Raw genomic sequence first — 21,396 nt, forward strand, 5'->3', positions numbered from 1 at the left:
TAAATATAAGAATCAAATACCCACAATCAAGATTTCGAGGAAAAATTTGTAAATTTTCTCGAACCAAATACCCCTTAAAGTTAATCCATGCATGTTCAAAATCAAAGTTTGAAAACCTCAAGGCCAATCTTTTTTTTTTTTTTAAAGATGGTATTTGATATAAGATGATCATTTAAAAAATCATAATGATTTAGATACGGTGATTAGATCATTATATTTGATAAGTATATTATGATAATGTTCTTAAATTATCGAGAGTGATTAGATTACAGTATTAAACGGTGATCTAATCCTCATTCAAAAAGATGCGAATTTTTATAATCGAGTTGAAATTATATGTAAAATTAATAATAGCTAATATTATCAATTTAATATATGAATTAAAAACTTGCTTTCTCTTACCATTATAATTATTTTATATTATATTTTCTTATATTTTAAAACTAATATTCATTGTAATAAATTCAAAAATAATTTGTGTTTTTATAAATATTTATATATAATAGAATTTTTTTTGTTTATTATGAATTTAATATATTAATTTATTTTTTAATTCAAATATTTTTACATAATTTATATTATAAAAATTAATTTATCCATCAATAAATAAATTTATTGATTTAATAATTTAATTAAGTTTTATTATCAAATGAATAAACTATTATTAATATTTTACAAATTATTATCTTTAAATAATATTAAATTATTAGTTTGTATAACTATTATAATATACATGATTATTTTTGTATTTTAAAATAAAATAATATTTAATTTTTAATAATATTAAATACAGTAATATAAAATTATTAAATATTAAAAATTATTAACCAAATAAAATGATTTCAAATCATCTAATGATAAGATTGCTTTGATAATATAATCAGCTTGATGATTATAATACAATATTAATCTTGTGAAATGTACCAAACACCAAGCTAAGTGCTTCAGTCTACGCGCTTAGAGTGGGTAGCAACAGGCAACATCGAATCACTTTCCACTGTCAAATTTAATTCTGTTTCCGTTTTCCATTTTGAACTATCATAATCTTAGATAAGGTTGCTGCATTTGGCTCTATATTTAAAATGATAGGCACTGACAGATAGCAGCCAGAAGAAGACTTGCAAACTGAATTTTACAGCCTGGCCTTTCTCGTATCTATTTGAAAGTTTTCTAAAGTTGTAAACTAAATCCTCAGCAAGTAAAGCATGTCAACTTTTCGAAATCCATGTCTTGTTCTCTTCCATGTTGTTTTGCTTTTTTTGCTTCCGTTGAAGATCACATGTTCAGCAAGAGCACAAGCGGAGGCACTCGTCCAATGGAAGAACAGCTTGTCTTTTTCGCCACCTTCTCTCAATTCTTGGTCACTGTCCAATCTCAACAACCTCTGTAACTGGACTTCCATTACCTGCGATGGCAGTGGAAGAGTCTCCGAAATCAACCTATCCAATGCAAACATGTCTGGTTCCATCGCTCAATTCAACTTCACTCCATTCCCCAATCTCACCCGCTTTGACCTCAAGAATAACAGTATTGATGGCCTGATACCGTCCGCAATTGGTACTTTAGCCAAGCTGCTTGTCTTGGATTTGAGTAACAATTCTTTTCAAGGCACAATACCACTGGAGATCGGTCGTCTAACAGAACTTCAATATCTGAGTCTATTCAACAACAATCTCAGCGGTAGCATTCCTCTTCAAGTTAGCAATCTCCAAATTGTAAGGTACCTCGACCTTGGATTCAACTACTTTGTTTCTTCTGACACCTCCAATTTCTTGGCCATGCCTTTGTTGACACACCTCAGCTTAGCTTACAATGATCTTGAATTGGAAATCCCTCAATTTGTACTCAACTGCCACAATCTTACCTTCCTAGACTTGTCACTGGATAGGTTGATTGGTCCAATACCAGAATCATTGTTCACCACTCTGAGCAAGCTTGAGTATCTCAATCTCACTAGTAATTCCTTTGAAGGACTATTATCCTCGAACATTTCCAAGCTTTCCAAACTCATAGATCTTCGACTAGCAACCAGTCGGTTAAATGGTTCAATTCCTGAAAGTATAGGAACCATGTCTGATCTTGAAACAATTGAATTGTTTGGAAATTTGTTAGAAGGTAATATTCCATCTTCTTTAGGCCAACTAAGAAATCTCAAGAAACTTGATCTCCACTCGAATGGTTAAATTCTACAATCCCATCCGAGCTTGGTTTCTGTACCAACCTCACCTTTTTGGCCTTAGCTGGGAATCATCTGAGTGGGGAGTTGCCTTTGTCCTTGTCACAACTCACAAAGATAACTGAGTTGGGTTTATCTGAAAATTCTTTTGGCGGTAAGATCCCACCATCTCTCATTTCTAATTGGACCGACTTGATCTCTTTGCAACTTCAAAACAATTTGTTCTCGGGAAAGATTCCACCAGAAATAGGCCTATTGACAAACTTCCGTATCCTCTTTCTCTATAACAATAATATATCTGGATCAATTCCTTCAGAAGTTGGAAACTTGAATTCCTTGAAAACTTTAGACCTTTCTGAAAATCAGCTTTCGGGTCCAATTCCTCCAACTATATGGAGTCTTTCAAATCTCGAAGCTTTACAGCTTTTCTACAACAATCTTAGTGGCACAATTCCACCAGAGGTTGGAAATATGACATCCTTGCAATCTCTTGATGTCAACACAAACTTCTTGCATGGGGAATTACCGGACACGATTTCTAGCCTCACTAACCTAATGGCATTCTCCGTGTTCACCAATAATTTCTCTGGTAGCATTCCTCGGGATTTTGGAAAGAACAGTCCTGGGTTGTTTTATGTGAGCTTTTCCAAGAACAGCTTCTCTGGAGAATTACCGCCTGAATTGCAGTGGTTTTGCTGTTCAAAATTTCATGGTAAATGGAAACAACTTCACAGGGTCATTGCCAGCTTGCTTGAGGAATTGTGAAGGGCTAAAAAGAGTCCGGTTGGATGGGAACCAATTTACGGGAAATATCACCGATGCATTTGGAGTTAATCCTGAGCTTGACTATATTTCTCTTAGTGACAATCAATTCACTGGAGAAATCTCGCCAGAGTGAGGAGAATGCCAAAATCTCACCAATCTACAAATGGACAGAAACAGAATTTCTGGTGGAATTCCAGCTGAGCTTGGGAAGTTGAGTCAGTTACGTCTTCTAAACCCGGGGGCCAATGAGTTGACAGGAGATATTCCCTTGGAACTGTGAAATTTGAGCAGGTTGTTCAATCTAAATTTGAGCCAGAATCATCTCACAGGTGACATTCCTCAGATTGTCGTCAGCAGTTTAGTGTATTTAGAGTACCTTGATCTATCAGGGAATAAATTGACAGGAGAAATTCCAAAAGAACTTGAGAATTGTGAAACGTTATTGAGCTTGAACTTAAGTCACAACAATTTATCTGGTGAAATTCCACGTGAGCTAGGTAGCTTATCAGTTTTGCATTACTTACTGGATCTCAGCAGCAATTCACTCTCAGGCTCAATCCCGCCAGACCTAGGGAAGCTTGTATCGTTGGAGAATCTAAACATTTCACATAACGATCTGTCAGGCAGAATCCCGACTTCATTGTCCTTCATGATTAGTCTCTGTTCATTTGATTTCTCCTACAATGAGTTAACAGGCCCGATTCCAAGTACTGGTGTATTCCAAAATGCTTCTGGAAATGCTTTTGTTGGAAACTCAGGTTTGTGTGGAGATGCTGAAGGACTAAGTCCTTGCCCTTTAAGTCCCACAAAGAGCAAGTCCAATACCAAGACGGTCGTTATCGCTATCATTGTTCCTGTCTGTGGCATATTAATTCTAGTAACAATTATTGCTGGAGTATTTATATATCCCCGGCAAAGCAAGATTCATAATGAAGAAACTAAAGTTAGTAAAAAGACCAATATTTCTGAGTCGATCATTTGGGAAAGAGATGGAACATTTACATTAGGTGACATTGAAAAAGCCACAGAAGGCTTTAATGACAAGTACTGCATTGGAAAAGGAGGATTTGGAAGTGTTTACAGAGCAGTAATGCCCTCAGGTAACGTCGTTGCAGTTAAAAAACTCAATTTGTTGGATTCCAGCGATATTCAAGTAACAAATTGCAGGAGTTTTGAGAATGAAATTCATATGTTGACAGAAGTTAGGCATCGGAATATTATAAAGTTGTATGGATACTGTTCAAAAGGAAGTGGCATATACTTGGTCTACGAGTATTTGGAAAGGTAGTTTGGGAAGTGTATTATATGGAGCACAACGAGGAGTGGAGCTAGGATGGGCTACAAGGGTGAAAATTGTGCAAGGATTGGCTCACGCAATTGCCTACTTGCATTATGATTGCTCTCCAGCTATTATTCACCGACACATATATTTGAATAACATTCTGCTTGAGGAAGAATATGAGTCCAGGCTCTCAGATTTTGGCATTGCAAGGTTGTTGAATCCAAATTCATCCAACTGGACCACGGTTGCTGGGTCTTTCGGGTACATGGCACCAGGTTCGTGAACAATTTACTACTTAATTATGGTTCATTAGACGCTGCTTTAACAGTGACTTTTATTGTCTTCTTGGTTTCAATTGCAATGTGGTCGTTGACTTTATTTAATTTTTTGGTCTTCAGAGCTTGCACTCACAATGCGGTCACAACTAAATGCGATGTTTACAGCTTTGGAGTGGTGGCATTAGAGATCATGATGGGAAAGCACCCAGGAGAGCTCTTGAATTCCCTGTCATCAGTAACATTGTTATCAAACAACAAAGAATTGCTTCTGAAGGATCTGCTAGACCCACGGCTTCCACCTCCTACTGACCAAATGGCAGAGGAAGTTGTATTTGTTTTCACCGTAGGCTTAGCGTGCACACGTTCCGTGCCGGAGTCACGGCCCACCATGCGTTTTGTGGCACAAGAATTATCAGCAAGAACAACAGGCTTGCTTGGATGAGCCACTGGGAACAATAACCATTAGCAAGTAAACTAGCTTTCAGAAATAGATTAAGACAAACAATAGGCAGGTTTCAATCTGGGGAGGCAAAGAATTCAGGTCATTTAGCAGCCGGTTATTATTATGTTTTTCTTTTACATTTGTGTCACATATAAAGCAGATATGTTTGTGCCTTGTATCATATTTTTCTTGTGTTACAGAGAGTATGTATTGCATTCTAGTCCATATAACCAATAAGAAGATTCCATTTCAAGGGTTCAAAACGTTATTTGCCGCAGTAACAGTCCTGGAGTGAGTCCAGGGTAGGTTCCATTTTTTTTTTGCCAAAAAAATATGGTGCATCAGTGGGACCATTGTTCACTGACTGTACTTTTTCTCCATGTTTCAACTTCCAATTACCAAATCGCGAGACCAATTTTCAATATTTTTGTACAAAACCCACTTTCTTTTCTACTGCGGAAACTTCGGTCTTTGTTGCTTTTTTCTAGTGCAGATTAAAGGATATATGGTGGGATAAGACTCAGAATTACCTTTATTACAATTTTTTTTCTCTGGTCAGCAATTGACTTTTGACTTCAGTGGAAACGTTGGTTACTGCAATATAAATTGTCCGCTTGCCTTTGAGAGTGTGAGACACCGTGTGACTTACCAACCAACTTATGGAGGCTTCTACCAGGAAGGTGACATCTTTGTTAAATAACAAACGTCCTGTCATGGAAAATGAGAAAAATTCATTTATTAATAAATAGTTTTTCATCATTTTGACGTATACAGAAATAAAACTATGTTATGCAAATTCTGAAAACAGATGGCCTTGTTCACAAGTGCTGCACCTCAACTTGCCTTTTTGCGCGGATAAGCAGAGCAATCAAAATGTTGGAATACCAGGTAACTCTACATCAAAATTTAAATTCTAACGATTTGAAATACTAAAAAAAATATATAATACAAGTATAGTATGCACTAAATTATTTTAATTCACGTGCCTATACTATACAACTAATCATGATTCAAGAGTAACAAAAATTCGATGGAATTGCTCTAAGATTGAGGTTATTCAATTTATATATATTTTTGAAGAATTCAATTTAATATTATTTGAAAATAGGAATTTTGTTATTCTAATATGTTGTTATGTATAAATTTATAAATTTATCATTAAACATAATTTTAAAAGTCACCACTGATATTTTTTGTTTAGATGTGATTAATTATTTAGTTGAATTTATCTCATTTAAAAAAAAATCTTAAATTTGATTAAAATATCTTTAAAAGATAGGTTATACTTTACAAAATTTAAATTGAATTCAAGAGTATATTTATATGCAATGAGGTTATAATAAACTTATAATGCTTATTCGAAAGATACTATAAGTTGATTTTTTATTATCCAAATCTTAAAAAATTTTATCAAATTTAATATTGAAGTGGTGGCATTAGAGATCATGATGGGAAAGCACCCAGGAGAGCTCTTGAATTCCCTGTCATCAGTAACATTGTTATCAAACAACAAAGAATTGCTTCTGAAGGATCTGCTAGACCCACGGCTTCCACCTCCTACTGACCAAATGGCAGAGGAAGTTGTATTTGTTTTCACCGTAGGCTTAGCGTGCACACGTTCCGTGCCGGAGTCACGGCCCACCGTGCGTTTTGTGGCACAAGAATTATCAGCAAGAACAACAGGCTTGCTTGGAATGGCCACTGGGAACAATAACCATTAACAAATAAACTAGCTTTCAGAAATAGATTTAAGACAGAAACAATAGGAAGGTTTCAATCTGGGGAGGCAAAGACTTCAGGTCATTTAGCAGCCTTTTTTTTCTTTTTAACATTTGTGTCACATATATAGCAGATATGTTTGTGCTTTGTGTCATATTTTTCTTGTTTTACAGAGAGAATGTATTGCGTTCTAGTCCATATAACCAATAAGAAGATTACATTTCAAGGGTTCAAAACGCTATTTGCCGCAGAACAGTCCTGGAGTGAGTCCAGGGCAGGTTCCATTTTTCTATGCCAAAAAAAAAGGGTGGATCAGTGGGGCCATTGTTCACTGACTGTACTTTTTCTCCATGCTTCAGCTTCCAATTACCTAATCGCGAGACCAATATTCAACATTTTTGTACAAAACCCATTTTCTTTTCTAGTTCAGAAACTTCAGTCTTTGTAGCTTTTTTTTAGTGCAGATTAAAGAATATATGGTGGTATAAGACTCAGAATTACCTTTATTACAATTTTTTTCTCTGGTCAGCAATTGACTTTTGACTTCAGTGGAAAAGTTGGCTACTGCAAGATAAATTGTCCACTTGCCTTTGAGAGTGTGAGACAGCCAACTTATGGAGCCTTCTACCAGGAAGGTGACATCTTTCTTTGTTAAATAACAAACTTCCTGTCATGGAAAATGAAGAAAAATTCATTTATTAATAAATAGTTTTTCATCATTTTGACATACACAGAAATAAAACTATATTATGCAAATTCTGAAAACAGATGGCCTTGTTCACAAGTGCTGCACTTCAACTTGCCTTTTTGCGCGGATAAGCAGAGCAATCAAAATGTTGGAATACCAGGTAACTCTTCATCAAAATTTAAATTCTAACAATTTGAAATACTAAAAAAAAAATATAATACAAGTATAGTATGCACTAAATTATTTCAATTCACGTGCCTAAACTGTACAACTAATCATGATTCAAGAGTAACAAAAATTCGATGGAATTGCTCTAACATTGAGGTTATTTAATTTATATATATATATTTGAAGAATTCAATTTAATATTATAGGAATTTTGTTATTCTAATATGTTATTATGTATAAATTTGTAAATCTATTGTTAGACATAACTTTAAAAATTACCATTGATATTTTTAGTTTAGATCTGATTGAAAATTTAGTTGAATTTATCTCATTTAAAAAAAATCTTAAATTTGATTAAAATATTTTTAAAAGATATATTATAGTCTACAAAATAAAAATTGAATTTGAGAGTATAATTATATGCATGAAGGTTATAACAACCTTGTAAGATTATCAGTTTATTTCTTATTATTCAAATCTTAAAAGATTTTATTAAATAATTTAATATTAAAAATCATCCTTAATATGTTAGTAATAATTTAAATCATTTTCTTATTTCAAGAGTATTCAAAAAGAATAATTATACTTAAAGAGATTTTGTCATTAATTTATTAATTATTTTATACGAAATTTGTAAATTTTTTTATAAAAAACTTTTATTTGTGACAACTGAGATTTTTGAAAATCTTGATATTGAAAATATTTTTTAAATTCTACAAAATATTGATAAAATTTAAAAAATATTTCTCGCTTAAAAATTTATATAAAAATTACTTTTTATTACAGTTTTAATAATTTCATCATCAAAGATTTAAAATCCAATTTTCATAAAAATAATTTATTTTTAGAAATAGGTTCCAATATGTTGGTATGAATTTTTATAAAAAATTATCCTTCAAAATATTGATAAATTTTTATTTTGTTTTTAAAATTAAATTTTAAAGCAATAATTAATATAAATAATTTACACCAAAAACTATATATATAAAAAAAATTACCAAATTTTGGGTTAAATCCAAATCAAGAGAAGTCCAAAGGTGTGTGGGTCAAACAAAAACGCCTTATTTTCCGCCCAAATCAACAGTCCAAGATTATTTCTACGCGGGCCGTTCTGAATCTGCTTCTAAACTGGTCTGGGTCGGGTAAAGGGTTGAGTCAACTTCATTGATTTCGTCTCTTCAAAACGGTGCACTTTAGCTTCAAAATCAAAGTCTCCCTTCGCTTTCCAAGTCCCTTTCTTTATTCAACGTTTTTCTCCTCTCTAGTTTAAAGATTTCCCCAGAAACCCAAAGACTCAAGAACACAGCGCCGGCCAGTGAGGGCTGTTGCCGCCGCCGCTCGTCGGTGCCGAACTTCTTCTCCAGATTTCTGTCTAAAAGGTTGCCAGAAGCTATGATGCCTTTCCAGAACTCGGCGTACCTCCATCGTCGCAACCGCTATCGGCGACCACCAATCGCCACCATCAGTCGTCCACCATTTCCGGAGTCCGCCCGAAAGCTACTTCTATAACCGGTTTGATCTCCTCAGTTTTTCAGCCGAATGGGTTTTTGAAAGTACTTTTAGATTTTCACAGATCTCTCCTGTTTGAAGAATATTACTTGGGACTGTTTCTCTTTCTCGTTATGCAGGGTTGATGGTAATGGGTGGCGTAAATGGGGGATGGCAAAGATCAGTGGACTGTTTCTGGCCACAAGGCAGTGGTCTAAATGAGAGATGGCAGAGATTAGTGAACTGTTTCTGGCCACAAGGTAATGGTGTGGTAAGCGCTCGATGGTGAAGGATGAATTCAGGTCTGGGTGGTTTGGGCTAGTTGTATTCTGTTAACGAATCTAGAATAATTGCTCTCTGATTTCTCTGTGTGTTGGTGTATGCTTCTGGGTTTGTGCTGGTTGATGGCGATATTGATTATAGGAAAGGTTAGGGCTTGGCAGTAGGGCAAATTCCATGGAGGCTTCTATGAGCTGTCTGTTGGTGATTGTAAGAAAATGAAAGCCTCTGTATCGCCTTAGTGTTCTCTCCTTTGTATGAAAGTAATCCCATGTACGACGAATCTCACTGATCTTTTATCAGGCTTCAAAGTGATCAATAATCGTGAGTGATGGTAAGGTTGAGTAGGTTTCGATCAGGATTGGGTTGTGGCCATGTGGGAAATTATGGTATCGGGAATGTTTGCTGAGGAGGATGAATTTGTGGATGTTGGCTGAGTGGTGAGATTTGGTCTAGTGGTTATGGGAGATTTGGTGGTGGTAGTTTGGAAGGTTGTGGCTTGGATGGAGGAGAAGGCTGATGGTGACAAAAGAAGGTGGTTCTTTTGGCCGGTTGCCCCCCTGTGATTAATTGCATTTGTTTATACAGAGGGTCTTGAGTGAGATAGGATGCACCAAGATTGATATTGCTTTCAAAATTTTCATCTGATAAGGGTTTCATCTCAATAATATTTGAATTCAAACTCATCTTTATTTCAGATTTATCCCCAAAATTTCTGGTTTTGTTTATCTTATCTATTTTCCAATAGTAAGATAAACTAATCTGAAATTAACTCAAAGAAAGAGAATTGGATTTCTGATTCAAGAAGCCGGAAACACAGATAAATCTACGAGAAAATTGACTAGCTGAAAGCTCACCACAAATCCGAGACTCAAAACACCTTCAAATGACATCAGATAAAATTAGGTGTTTACATAATAAAATTTTGGAAATATTTTGTCAGAATTTAAAATACAGCTATTACTAAAATTGAAACTGTGAAGGGTTTTTGTTGCTACTATATTTTTAACATTTAGATATCAGAATTGTAAAGAAAGTGACGACCAAGAGGATGAATTAGACTATGAAGAAAGTGATCTAAATGATGATTATGAGGATTTTTATGGCGGAGCCGTGGATTCAGGAGGTAGAATTCCTGGCCATGGAGGTGTCACTAAGGAGGTTGATGGTTTGATTGAAGAGATAGAATTCCTGGCCGTGATGGCTTGATAGGAGTGGTAATGTTCATCCAGTGTTGAATCCTATCGAAAATCCAACTCAATGGAAAGCTGTGAAAGCAAAGGGCCAACACCACTTAAAACTGCAAAAAGAGAATCTCAGCTTATAGCTAGAAGAGCCCCGGCTTTCGTTTAGCTTGGACACTAGTTTCAATGACCTTTCACTCGGTTAGGAATCAAAATCTGATCATGAACCGAAGAAGTTGAATGAAGGAGTATCAGTCGATTGCCAGCCTTTCGAATTGGTTGTATTCAACAGAACCCACACCTGTCAAAAAGAGTAGCACTTCCGATGCTAGTACGCCAGAGAGAAGCATTTCACGAGGATCAAATTCACCGAGGAGCCCTGAACATAGGCCTATTTTAGGTGCATTGACTCTTGAAGAGATGAAGATTTCAGCATATTCTCCACCTAGGAAAACTCCAAGTAGAAGTCCAGATGAGATGCCCCTAATTGGAACCGTTGGGACCTATTGGAGTCATGTGAGCAGCACCACCAAGGACTCTGGCTCAGCTACTTCCTTCAAAGGAATACCAAACACTACCAGCAAATACAGAGAGGTATATGTGAAGTGAGAGCTGAGGGAAGTTTTATATTAGGTGATGATGGAATTCTGATTGAGCTTCTGTCATTTGCAGGATAAGAAAGTGAATTGGCATTCTACACCATTTGAAACAAGGTTGGAGAGAGCTTTGGATAGAAACTGAAGCGTACTCCAATCAAAAGACATGCTAGGCAAGCTCGTCCGTTTTGGATTGTTGTTTTTGAGTGTCCATAATCTATACATGTGTTTCCTTTATTGTTTAACACGTTATTGCTTGTTGTAAGTCATTTTTTTTTGTACTTATTTGATGATGGTAATACATATTATTGATTAATATTAATTTATCACATATCCCTTTGGTGGTGATTCAGTGATTCTAGCAAACTATTGATAAGGTCCCATTCTATAAGCGTTAAAAAATAGAAATGTTTTTATTTTCTGGTAGTTCCCTTATTGTAGTTTCACTTGAAATGAAAGCTCAAATACTTGTTCAATCTTTCTGCGTCATTGGAGTAATACTTACTTGTTCAATTACTCTTCCTATATATCTTGCCGCCTAATTGGTAAACTAGTTTGACTGTATCATAGGAAGCGAAGATGTGTGATATGAAGAAATAGATATGTACTCGGTTGCTTAAATTGTCATTTAGTAATAACTTACATCTAAGGGATAAAAAATACAGTTTTTGCAGGTCATCTGCAAACAGATTTTGACAGTTTACTTAAAAAACCATTTTAAAACATTGACTTATTAACAACTTGCATAAGCAAGAATTTTGAAAAGGAATTGTAAAAACTCAATTGTTGATGTAACTATAAAAAAAAAGTCATATAATTGCTAAAATGAAAAAGCTATAAAATAAAATGGTATGAAAAAAAGGCATAGTTTAACTGAAACATGAGTTATCCATAAAAATTGGTCTTTGAGAGGTTCCTCTGGTAACATATAAATGTTTGTCTGAGGACTAAGGAGATTGTCTTCCTTAAAACGAGTTGACCAACCCCGGCTTGTAGACCGAATCCACACAATCAATTTGCGGAATTAGAAATTTTATTTAGGGGAGGTTTAGTTCAATAAAAAAAAAAAAACAATAACAACAATAGACACCCATTTCTATGACTAAACCATTGGCTAAATATTGAGCTCAAAGCATATAATGCCTTCATGTGATAACACACATACAATGATGGAAATCGGCAAGGTTTTTGCATGACTATTTTTCACTGATTGACAAATGTTTTGTTTGCTTGATGATTTCGATTTTCCTTCTCCGTTTTTCCAACAAAGTAGGCGTTTGGAATACTCCACGAGTCCTTTTCATTGTGGGTTCATCGGAAAAATATTAGTCATGTCATTTTTTCTCTGTTTGCAGTAAGATTCTATGATTTTTGTTCTTTGCGGTATTCAGACTTGACTGTCACTAATTAAAATTCAGAGTTAAATACACGAAAGGATTCATTACAATTTCTATCCATGGACCAAGGTTCGGCATTTAACTCTATAAAAACTTACCATAATTCTAATGAAAAAGCTCTGAGCTATTCGGAGACATTGTAAAATGACAAAATGACATCAAAATCAGGGTGAAACAAGTTAATTAATAGCCAATAAAATGTATTTTAACTTCCTTGACTTGAGCTATTTTTCCAGGATGTGTTTGAATGAAAGGCAGTGAATTTCCTGAAATCTTTGCTATCCAGTTGTGATGTCAGCTGCTGATCAGCCCTTCCCCTTAGCTTCATCAGACTGCATAGTTTAGTCTATCTTCAGTACAGTGTGAACAATGGTTCTGAATCTCATACCCCACGTCTTTGTTCCGAATATTAACTTATAGGTAGTCAATTTTCTATTATTTTATCATTTGTGTGCATACCAGTCATAATTCATAATTAATTTATATTATTAAAGTTCATCATTCTTGAGCTTAGAATAGTTGATTATTTACTATTTCAACGACACGTTTAAAAAATAATTAAGAGATTAGATTTCAAAAAATGATTATTCTAATTGGATTTTTTTTTGAAACCAAGGATAACAGAAGATATACCCACACAAATCAAAGCTTTTAGTCAAACAAATGGCAAAGTCTGTGAACTGTGAATGGCTTTGTTTGTTCTGCTTCTTCTCAAATAATACTGTCTGGCTTAATTTTTTATTCAGTTATATTCTTGACTTTGTGCAAGGGAAGATTCTTCACTTATTCTGTGTACCCGAACCATTCTTCACTGGGAGAAAAAGGTGCCATCAGGTTCACAATACCCTTTGGCAGGTATGTAACTACAAATTATGATGCATGAAAAGTTGAACACCAATAAAATTTTGAAATTTCCTTTCTTGTAGAATATATCTGAGTATGATATTTAAAGGGCAGATAAATCTCTTTCAATATGGTTGTTTGAAAAAATCCAATATGGCCCTTAGAAGAAAATCTATGTAGAAATTTGGAACTTTGAATATTCAAAAGTTGACTTTACTTTGCAGAAGTCTATCTCGTTTAACCAAAAATTAAGTTGTGTTTATACAAGCATGAATCTGAATCCTTTGTTTCCGTCAATGATCCTATGTATGACTATGGTCAATGGCGGATCCCTTAAAGAGCCTAACGCCAATGGCCCCACAACCATTTTGAATTTTTTTATACACATGTTATTCTAATAATAATTTTATTTTTTATAAAAAAATTAATTTGACCCCTTCAAATTTAAATTTATTATATTGGTATATATTATTTTTTATTTTATGTATTTATATTGGATATATAGATGCAAAAGTTATTTGTATGTAAATATTACAACTTTTAATTTCAAAAAAAATTATAACTCTTTAATTTGTATTTGCTTATTATAAATTATTTTTAATTTAAAGTGATTAAATTTGTCAATACTATATTTTCACAAATATGTTAATTAAATTATATATATATATATACAAGTATTATAATGATTAAAACCTACTCGATAAATTTTCAATTGTGATTTTTTTAACTAATTTTTTTATTAGATTCTACATATTTATTTTATTTTAAAATTTTTACATGTCAAAATAATTAATATGATTAATTTAAATAACTTTTCATTTTTCATAATGTAAAAATACCACGTAAAAAATTAAAATGTTTCAATTTATCATATCAAAATCTTTATTTTATTTTTTAAAATTTAATTATTTATTTAAAAAATCTATTTTTTTATTTTTTCACTTTAATGCTTTAAATATTAAATATGATAAAATAATATGTTAATATTGTAAAAAAATATAATGATTTTATTTTTATAAAAAATATTGTTAGTGATTTATAATTAGAAATCACAAGATCAATTGTTTAATATATCCATTTTATTATATATATATGTAAATTTTATTATAATTGTAAATTTTGTTATTATATGTTTGTATCTATTTTTTTATTATTAATAGATTTGATATATTTTGAAAAAAACTAATATAAAATATTATTTTAGTCTCCTAAAAATTAAATGTCAAGTTTCGTCCTCGAATCTTGAAATCTTTTACTCCATTTGTCTCGAAATATTTGTTATGTATTAATTTTTTAAAAAAGTTTTGATTTTAATGTATTTAATATTAAAATTAAAATTATTTTTTATAAAATTAAAATTTTATGATTTTTAATGTCAAAAAGTTAAAAAAAATAAAAAAAAATTTTAAAATATAAAAAGTAAGATTTTTAGATGTTTTAAAAAAATATGAAATAATTTTGAGATATTAAAAAAAAGACAAAAAAAAAAAGTGACAGAAGGACTGTTAAGAAAAATGTCTCATTTGTTTGCTATTTTTTTCTTTTAAAACGTATAAAGTAAAAAAAGTTAATAGGGAATTATATTTGTTGAACATAAATAAAATATTAACAAATTTTAATTTTATTTTAATTAATTCATACAATCACTTTTATAAAATAACTAGCATTCAATAATTTCATTATTTAAATTTTATCATCTATAATTATTTTCTCTATCAAGAGATTATTACATCATTTGTTAAAAAAAAACATATTGGTAAAATTTCTTTCATAAAATTAAAATAATAATTTCATACGTAAATTAAACTTATTCATTATTGTTATCTATGAAAATTGAAATTTAAGTGTTTTCTTTTCATTTAATAAATTTTTTTAAACAATTGAGAAATTAAAATTTGTACTTTTGATATTGTCTTAATTAATGTCTTATTGTTTTTTTTTTTCCCAAGGTAGTACTTCCTACGGACAGGAGGCTGAAGAATAAGAATCTTTGATACTTGATAGTGGGGAAAAATTGAACATCATCTGGAAAGTCTGCGGAAAAAAACATTTTATTATATTTTTCTAAAAGTCGAAATGATAAATGAACTTTGACCGCATAAAAAAGAAAGCTGATTATTGGCCAAAAAAAAAAAAAAAAAACAGTTGGAGACGTTCAAGTTTGAATCTCTATTTTATTGGATGGAAGACAAAGAAAAAAGTTTGAAATGGAAAAGTCTAATTAGGTTTGAAAAGCTTTATCATAAACCAATTACCACATATATATATATATATATATATGTTTAATAAGTGTCTTGTTCTTACTTCAATAACAGTTGGTCGTTCTAAATGAATATATATTAATTATAAAATTTTTTTATTGAATTAGTGTCATATGTTAAATTATATCAGTTTAATTTAAAAATTAAAAAATGAATTAAAAATAAAAATATATGTACTAATAAAATTTTAGTAATTTAATTTTTTGGAAAGTAAAAATGGAATTCAAATTTTAAAAGTCATTTTCTTTTTCTTTTTTTTTTAATTTTCATATTGTGAATGTGCATAAATCTAATAATACTTTAATATTTAAGAAAATAAACTCAAGCATAATTATAAAGGCTTAGATGGTTTATTATATGTTTGGTTATGGAGTTACTGGAAGGGAAAATTTTTTTAATGATATTATAATTAAAATAAAATAATTTTTTTAATATATATGAAGATTCAACAAGATAAAACCGATAGAAATCACACTTTCAAGACATTTTTTCTATCAATGAGACAAAATTTTATCGATTATTATTATTATATTATTATTATTTAAAGAAAGTTAATTACCCCTATCATTTGATTCAGTTATAAGTTTTTTTTTAAAAAAAACTATTAAAACTTTTCCTATAAAAATTATAATAAAAAATAATTTCCAAATAAAAATAAATACTTCTAATGTTGTTCTTAAATAATCTCTTCATTTAGAATTGAAATTTTTTGTTTTTCCTTTTATTTTTTAAAGTTTTTATTACCACTATTACACAAGATAAAATGAAGTTCTCTAATGCACTCCATATTAATTTATTCAAGTTAAAAAGTCAAGCAGTTGTTCTAAAACAACCCTAACCATTCATCATAAATTACAATTTACCTATAAGTTCATGTGAGGCATAATATATTAATTCTCCAATCTCTCTGGGCCAAAAAGGAATATGGAAATACAAAAAAATATAAAATAGATTTAAAACTTTATTCAATTTATTCATAGTTCATACAGTCTTCTTTAACGGATAAATTTAGAATTCAAACTTAATACTAACAATATTTTATTCTTGATTTTCTTTTTTAAAATTGTAAAAAAAGACAAAATACATATAAAGGTACTCCATGCACGTTCAAAATCAAAGTTTGAAAACCTCAACTAGGCCAATCTTATTTAAGTGCTTTGGCCTACGCGCTCATGGTGGGTAGCAACTAGCAACTTCCGATCACATTCCAAAGTCAAATTTGTGGCTATTTTTGTTCTCCATTTTGAGCTATCATAACCTTAGATGGGGTCGTTGCTTTGGCTCCATACGTAAATGATAAGCACTGACAGATAGCAGCCAGAAGAAGACTTGCAAATTAAATTTTACGGCCTGGCTTTCTCGTATCTATATGAAAGTTTCCTAAAGTTGTAAACTAAATCCTCTGCAATCAAAGCATGTCAACTTTTCGAAATCCATGTCTTGTTCTCTTCCATGTTGTTTTGCTTTTTTTACTTCCATTGAAGATCACATGCTCAGCAAGAGCACAAGCGGAGGCACTCGTCCAATGGAAGAACAGCTTGTCTTTTTCGCCATCTTCTCTCAATTCTTGGTCACTGTCCAACCTCAACAACCTCTGTAATTGGACTTCCATTACCTGCGATGGCAGTGGAACAGTCTCCGAAATCAACCTATCCAATGCAAACATGTCTGGTTCCATCGCTCAATTCAACTTCACTCCATTTGCCAATCTCACCCGCTTTGACCTCAAGAATAACAGTATTGATGGCCCGATACCGTCCGCAATTGGTACTCTAGCCAAGCTGCTCGTCTTGGATTTGAGCAACAATTCTTTTCAAGGCAACATACCGCCGGAGATTGGTCGTCTAACAGAGCTTCAATATCTGAGTCTATTCAACAACAATCTTAACGATAGCATTCCTCCTCAAGTTAGCAATCTCCAAAATGTAAGGTACCTCGACCTTGGATTCAACTACTTTGTTTCTTCTAACTCCTCCGATTTCTTGGCTATGCCCTTGTTGACACACCTCAGCTTAGCTTATAATGAACTTGAATTGGAAATCCCTCAATTTGTACTCAACTGCCACAATCTTACCTCCCTAGACTTGTCACTGAATAGGTTGATTGGTCCAATACCAGAATCATTGTTCACCAATCTGAGCAAGCTTGAGTATCTCAATCTCACTAATAATTCCTTTGAAGGACCACTATCCTCGAACATTTCCAAGCTTTCCAAACTCATAGATCTTCGACTGGCAACCAATCAGTTAAATGGTTCAATTCCTGAGAGTCTAGGAACCATGTCTGATCTTGAAACAATTGAATTGCTCCAAAATTTGTTTCAAGGGAATATTCCATCTTCTTTAGGCCAACTAAGAAATCTCAAGAAACTTGATCTCCGCTCGAATGCCTTAAACTCTACAATCCCACCCGAGCTTGGTTTCTGTACTAACCTCACCTTTTTGGCCTTAGCTGGGAATCAACTGAGTGGGGAGCTGCCTTTGTCCTTGTCACAACTCACAAAGTTAACTGAGTTGGGCTTATCTGAAAATTCTTTTTTCGGTGAGATCCCACCATCTCTCATTTCTAATTGGACCAACTTGATCGCTTTGCAACTTCAAGACAATTCTTTCTCGGGGAAGATTCCACCAGAAATAGGCCTATTGACAAACCTCCAATTCCTCTTTCTCTATAAAAATAGCCTCTCTGGATCAATTCCTTCAGATGTTGGAAACTTGAATTCCCTGAAAAGTTTAGACCTTTCTGAAAATCAGCTTTCGGGTCCAATTCCTCCAACTATATGGAGTCTTTCAAATCTTGAAGGTTTACAGCTTTTCTATAACAATCTGAGAGGCACAATTCCACCAGAGGCTGGAAATATGACATCCTTGCAATCTCTTGATGTCAACACAAACTTCTTGCATGGGGAATTGCCGGACACGATTTCTAGCCTCACTAACCTATTGGCATTCTCCGTGTTCACCAATAATTTCTCTGGTAGCATTCCTCGGGATTTTGGGAAGAACAGTCCTGGGTTGTCTTATGTGAGCTTTTCCAACAACAGCTTCTCTGGAGAATTACCGCCTGAATTGTGCAGTAGTTTTGCTCTTGAAAATTTCATGGTAAATGGAAACAACTTCACAGGGACATTGCCAGCTTGCTTGAGGAACTGTGAAGGGCTAAAAAGAGTCCGGTTAGATGGGAACAAATTTACGGGTAACATCACCAATGCATTTGGAGTTCATCCTCATCTTGACTATATTTCTCTTAGTGACAATCAATTCACTGGTGAAATCTCACCAGAGTGGGGAGAATGCCAAAATCTCACCAATCTACAAGTGGACAGAAACAGAATTTCTGGTAGAATTCCTGCTGAACTTGGGAAGTTGAGTCAGTTGCGTCTTCTAAACCTGGGGTCCAATGAGTTGACAGGAGATATTCCTTTGGAACTGGGAAATTTGATCATGTTGTTCAACCTAAGTTTGAGCCAGAATCATCTCACAGGTGACATTCCTCAGATTGTCGTCCGCAGCTTAGTGAATTTAGAGTACCTTGATCTATCAGGGAACAAATTGACGGGAGAAATACCAAAAGAACTTGAGAATTGTGAAAAATTATTGAGCTTGAGCTTGAGTCACAACAATTTATCTGGTGCAATTCCAGGTGAGCTAGGTAGCTTATCAGTTTTGCAGTACTTACTGGATCTCAGCAGCAATTCACTCTCAGGCTCAATCCCTTCAGACCTAGGGAAGCTTAAATCATTGGAGAATCTAAACGTTTCACATAACGATCTGTCAGGCACAATCCCGACTTCATTGTCCTCCATGATTAGTCTTCGTGTATATGATTTCTCCTACAATGAGTTAACAGGCCCGATTCCAAGTACTGGTGTATTCCAAAATGCTTCTGGAAATGCTTTTGTTGGAAACTCAGGTTTGTGTGGAGAAGCTGAAGGATTAACTCCTTGCACTTTAACTCCCACAAAGAGCAAGTCCAATAAAAAGACGGTTCTTATCGCTATCATTGTTCCTGTCTGTGGCATATTCATTCTAGTAGCAATTGTTGCTGGAGTGTTTATATGTTGCCGGCAAAGCAAGATGCTTGATGAAGAAACTAAAGTTAGTAAAAAGACTAATGTTTCTGAGTCGACCATTTGGGAAAGAGAAGGAAAATTTACATTTGGTGACATTGAAAAAGCCACAGAAGGCTTTAATGATAAGTACTGCATTGGAAAAGGAGGATTTGGAAGTGTTTACAGAGCAGTATTGCCCTCAGGTCAAGTAGTTGCAGTTAAAAAACTGAATTTCTCAGATTCCAGCGATATTCAAGTAACAAACAGCAGTAGTTTTGAGAATGAGATTCATATGTTGACAGAAGTTAGGCATCGGAATATCATAAAGTTGTATGGATACTGTTCAAAAGGAGGTGAAATATACTTGGTTTATGAGTATTTGGAAAGAGGTAGCTTGGGAAGTGTATTGTATGGAGCACAACAAAAAGTGGAGCTAGGATGGGCTACAAGGGTGAAAATTGTGCAAGGATTGGCTCATGCAATTGCTTACTTGCACTATGATTGCTCTCCACCTATTATACATCGAGACATATCTTTGAATAACATTCTGCTTGAGGAAGAATATGAGCCCAGGCTCTCAGATTTTGGCATTGCAAGGTTGTTGAATCCAAATTCATCCAACTGGACCACGGTTGCTGGGTCTTATGGGTACATGGCACCAGGTTCGTAAACAATTTAATACTTAATTATGTTTCATTAGTCGCTACTTTGGCAGTGACTTTTTTTTTTCTTGGTTTTCAATTGCAATGTGATCGTTGACTTTGTTTAATGTCTTGGTCTTCAGAGCTTGCATTCACAATGAGAGTCACAACCGAATGCGATGTTTACAGCTTTGGAGTGGTGGCATTAGAGATCATGATGGGAAAGCACCCAGGGGAGCTCTTGAGTTCCCTGTCATCAGTAACATTTTTATCGAACAACAAAGAATTGCTTCTGAAGGATCTACTAGACCAACGGCTTCCACCTCCTACAGACCAAATGGCAGAGGAAGTTGTATTTGTTTTCACCGTAGGCTTAGCTTGCACACGTTCCGTGCCTGAGTCACGGCCCACCATGCGTTTTGTGGCACAAGAATTATCAGCAAGAACACAGGCTTGCTTGGATGAGCCACTGGGAACAATAACCATTAGCAAGTTAACTAGCTTTCAAAAATAGATTAAGACAGAAACAATAGGCAGGTTTCAATCTAGGGAGCAAAGACTTCAGGTCATTTAGCAGCCAGTTTTTACTACATTTGTGTTACATATAAAGCAGGTATGTTTGTGCCTTGTATCATATTTTTCTTGTGTTACTGAGTGTATGTATCGTATTCTTGTCCATATACCAATAAGAAGATTACATTTCAAGTGTTCAAAAGGTTATTGGCTGCAGAACAATCCCGGAGTGACTCCTGGCTAGGTTCCATTTTTTTTGGTCAAAAAAGTTTGGTGCATCAGTGGGACCAATTTTCAGGGGCTGTACTTTTTCTCCATGCTCCAACTTCCAATCACCAAATTGCAGAACCAATATTCTACATTTTTGTACAAAAACCATTTTGTTTTCTAATGCAGAAACTTCTTGTAGCTTTTTTTTTTAGTGCGGATTAAAGAATATACGGTGGGAAAAGACTCAGAATTACATTTATTACAAGTTTTTTTCTGGTCAAAAATTGGCTTTTGACCTCAGCAGAATCGTTTGCTACAGTATAAATCGTCCACTTGTTTCTGGTATTTGTTTCTTATGCATGATTCAATATAAATTCGAATACAAGAAAAAATATCAAAATTTTAATAGTATCTA

At 33.6% G+C, this 21,396-nt stretch overlaps 1 protein-coding gene, 1 long non-coding RNA gene and 2 pseudogenes across 4 annotated transcripts; 3 read left to right on the top strand and 1 right to left on the bottom strand.

Moving 5' to 3' along the window:
* Nucleotides 1–1,109: 1,109 nt before the first annotated feature.
* Nucleotides 1,110–9,972, bottom strand: LOC149512151 (uncharacterized). The gene is made up of 3 exons (XR_016332541.1): nucleotides 8,517–9,972; nucleotides 7,164–7,329; nucleotides 1,110–5,651 (listed from the first exon to the last, which is right to left on the bottom strand). It is a non-coding gene; the product is annotated as an uncharacterized LOC149512151 (long non-coding RNA).
* On the top strand, nucleotides 1,206–5,038 carry LOC111314336 (uncharacterized; annotated as a pseudogene). The gene is made up of 2 exons (XR_016332539.1): nucleotides 1,206–4,498; nucleotides 4,622–5,038. The product of XR_016332539.1 is annotated as an uncharacterized LOC111314336 (transcript).
* Nucleotides 9,973–10,266: 294 nt separating the features above from the next.
* LOC111313091 (uncharacterized) lies at nucleotides 10,267–11,417 on the top strand (annotated as a pseudogene). Its single transcript, XR_016332540.1, has 2 exons — nucleotides 10,267–11,063; nucleotides 11,142–11,417. The product of XR_016332540.1 is annotated as an uncharacterized LOC111313091 (transcript).
* Nucleotides 11,418–16,840: 5,423 nt separating this feature from the next.
* LOC111314337 (uncharacterized) lies at nucleotides 16,841–21,068 on the top strand. The gene is made up of 2 exons (XM_022915577.2): nucleotides 16,841–20,279; nucleotides 20,402–21,068. The coding sequence occupies exons 1-2, from the start codon at nucleotides 16,982–16,984 to the stop codon at nucleotides 20,770–20,772; spliced, it is 3,669 nt and encodes a 1,222-aa protein (XP_022771312.2). The 5' UTR covers nucleotides 16,841–16,981; the 3' UTR covers nucleotides 20,773–21,068.
* Nucleotides 21,069–21,396: the final 328 nt, after the last annotated feature.

This window comes from Durio zibethinus, chromosome 23 (assembly GCF_047325235.1).
Source record: "Durio zibethinus cultivar Kanyao isolate XHJ-2024 chromosome 23, ASM4732523v1, whole genome shotgun sequence".
NCBI lineage: Eukaryota > Viridiplantae > Streptophyta > Magnoliopsida > Malvales > Malvaceae > Durio > Durio zibethinus.

Bases quoted from the DNA above. Each gene is read 5' to 3' on its own strand.
- LOC111314337 (XM_022915577.2), top strand. From the start codon at position 16,982: ATGTCAACTTTTCGAAATCCATGTCTTGTTCTCTTCCATGTTGTTTTG. The intron at 20,280-20,401 runs GTTCGTAAACAA...CTTGGTCTTCAG, and splicing joins TTATGGGTACATGGCACCAG to AGCTTGCATTCACAATGAGA.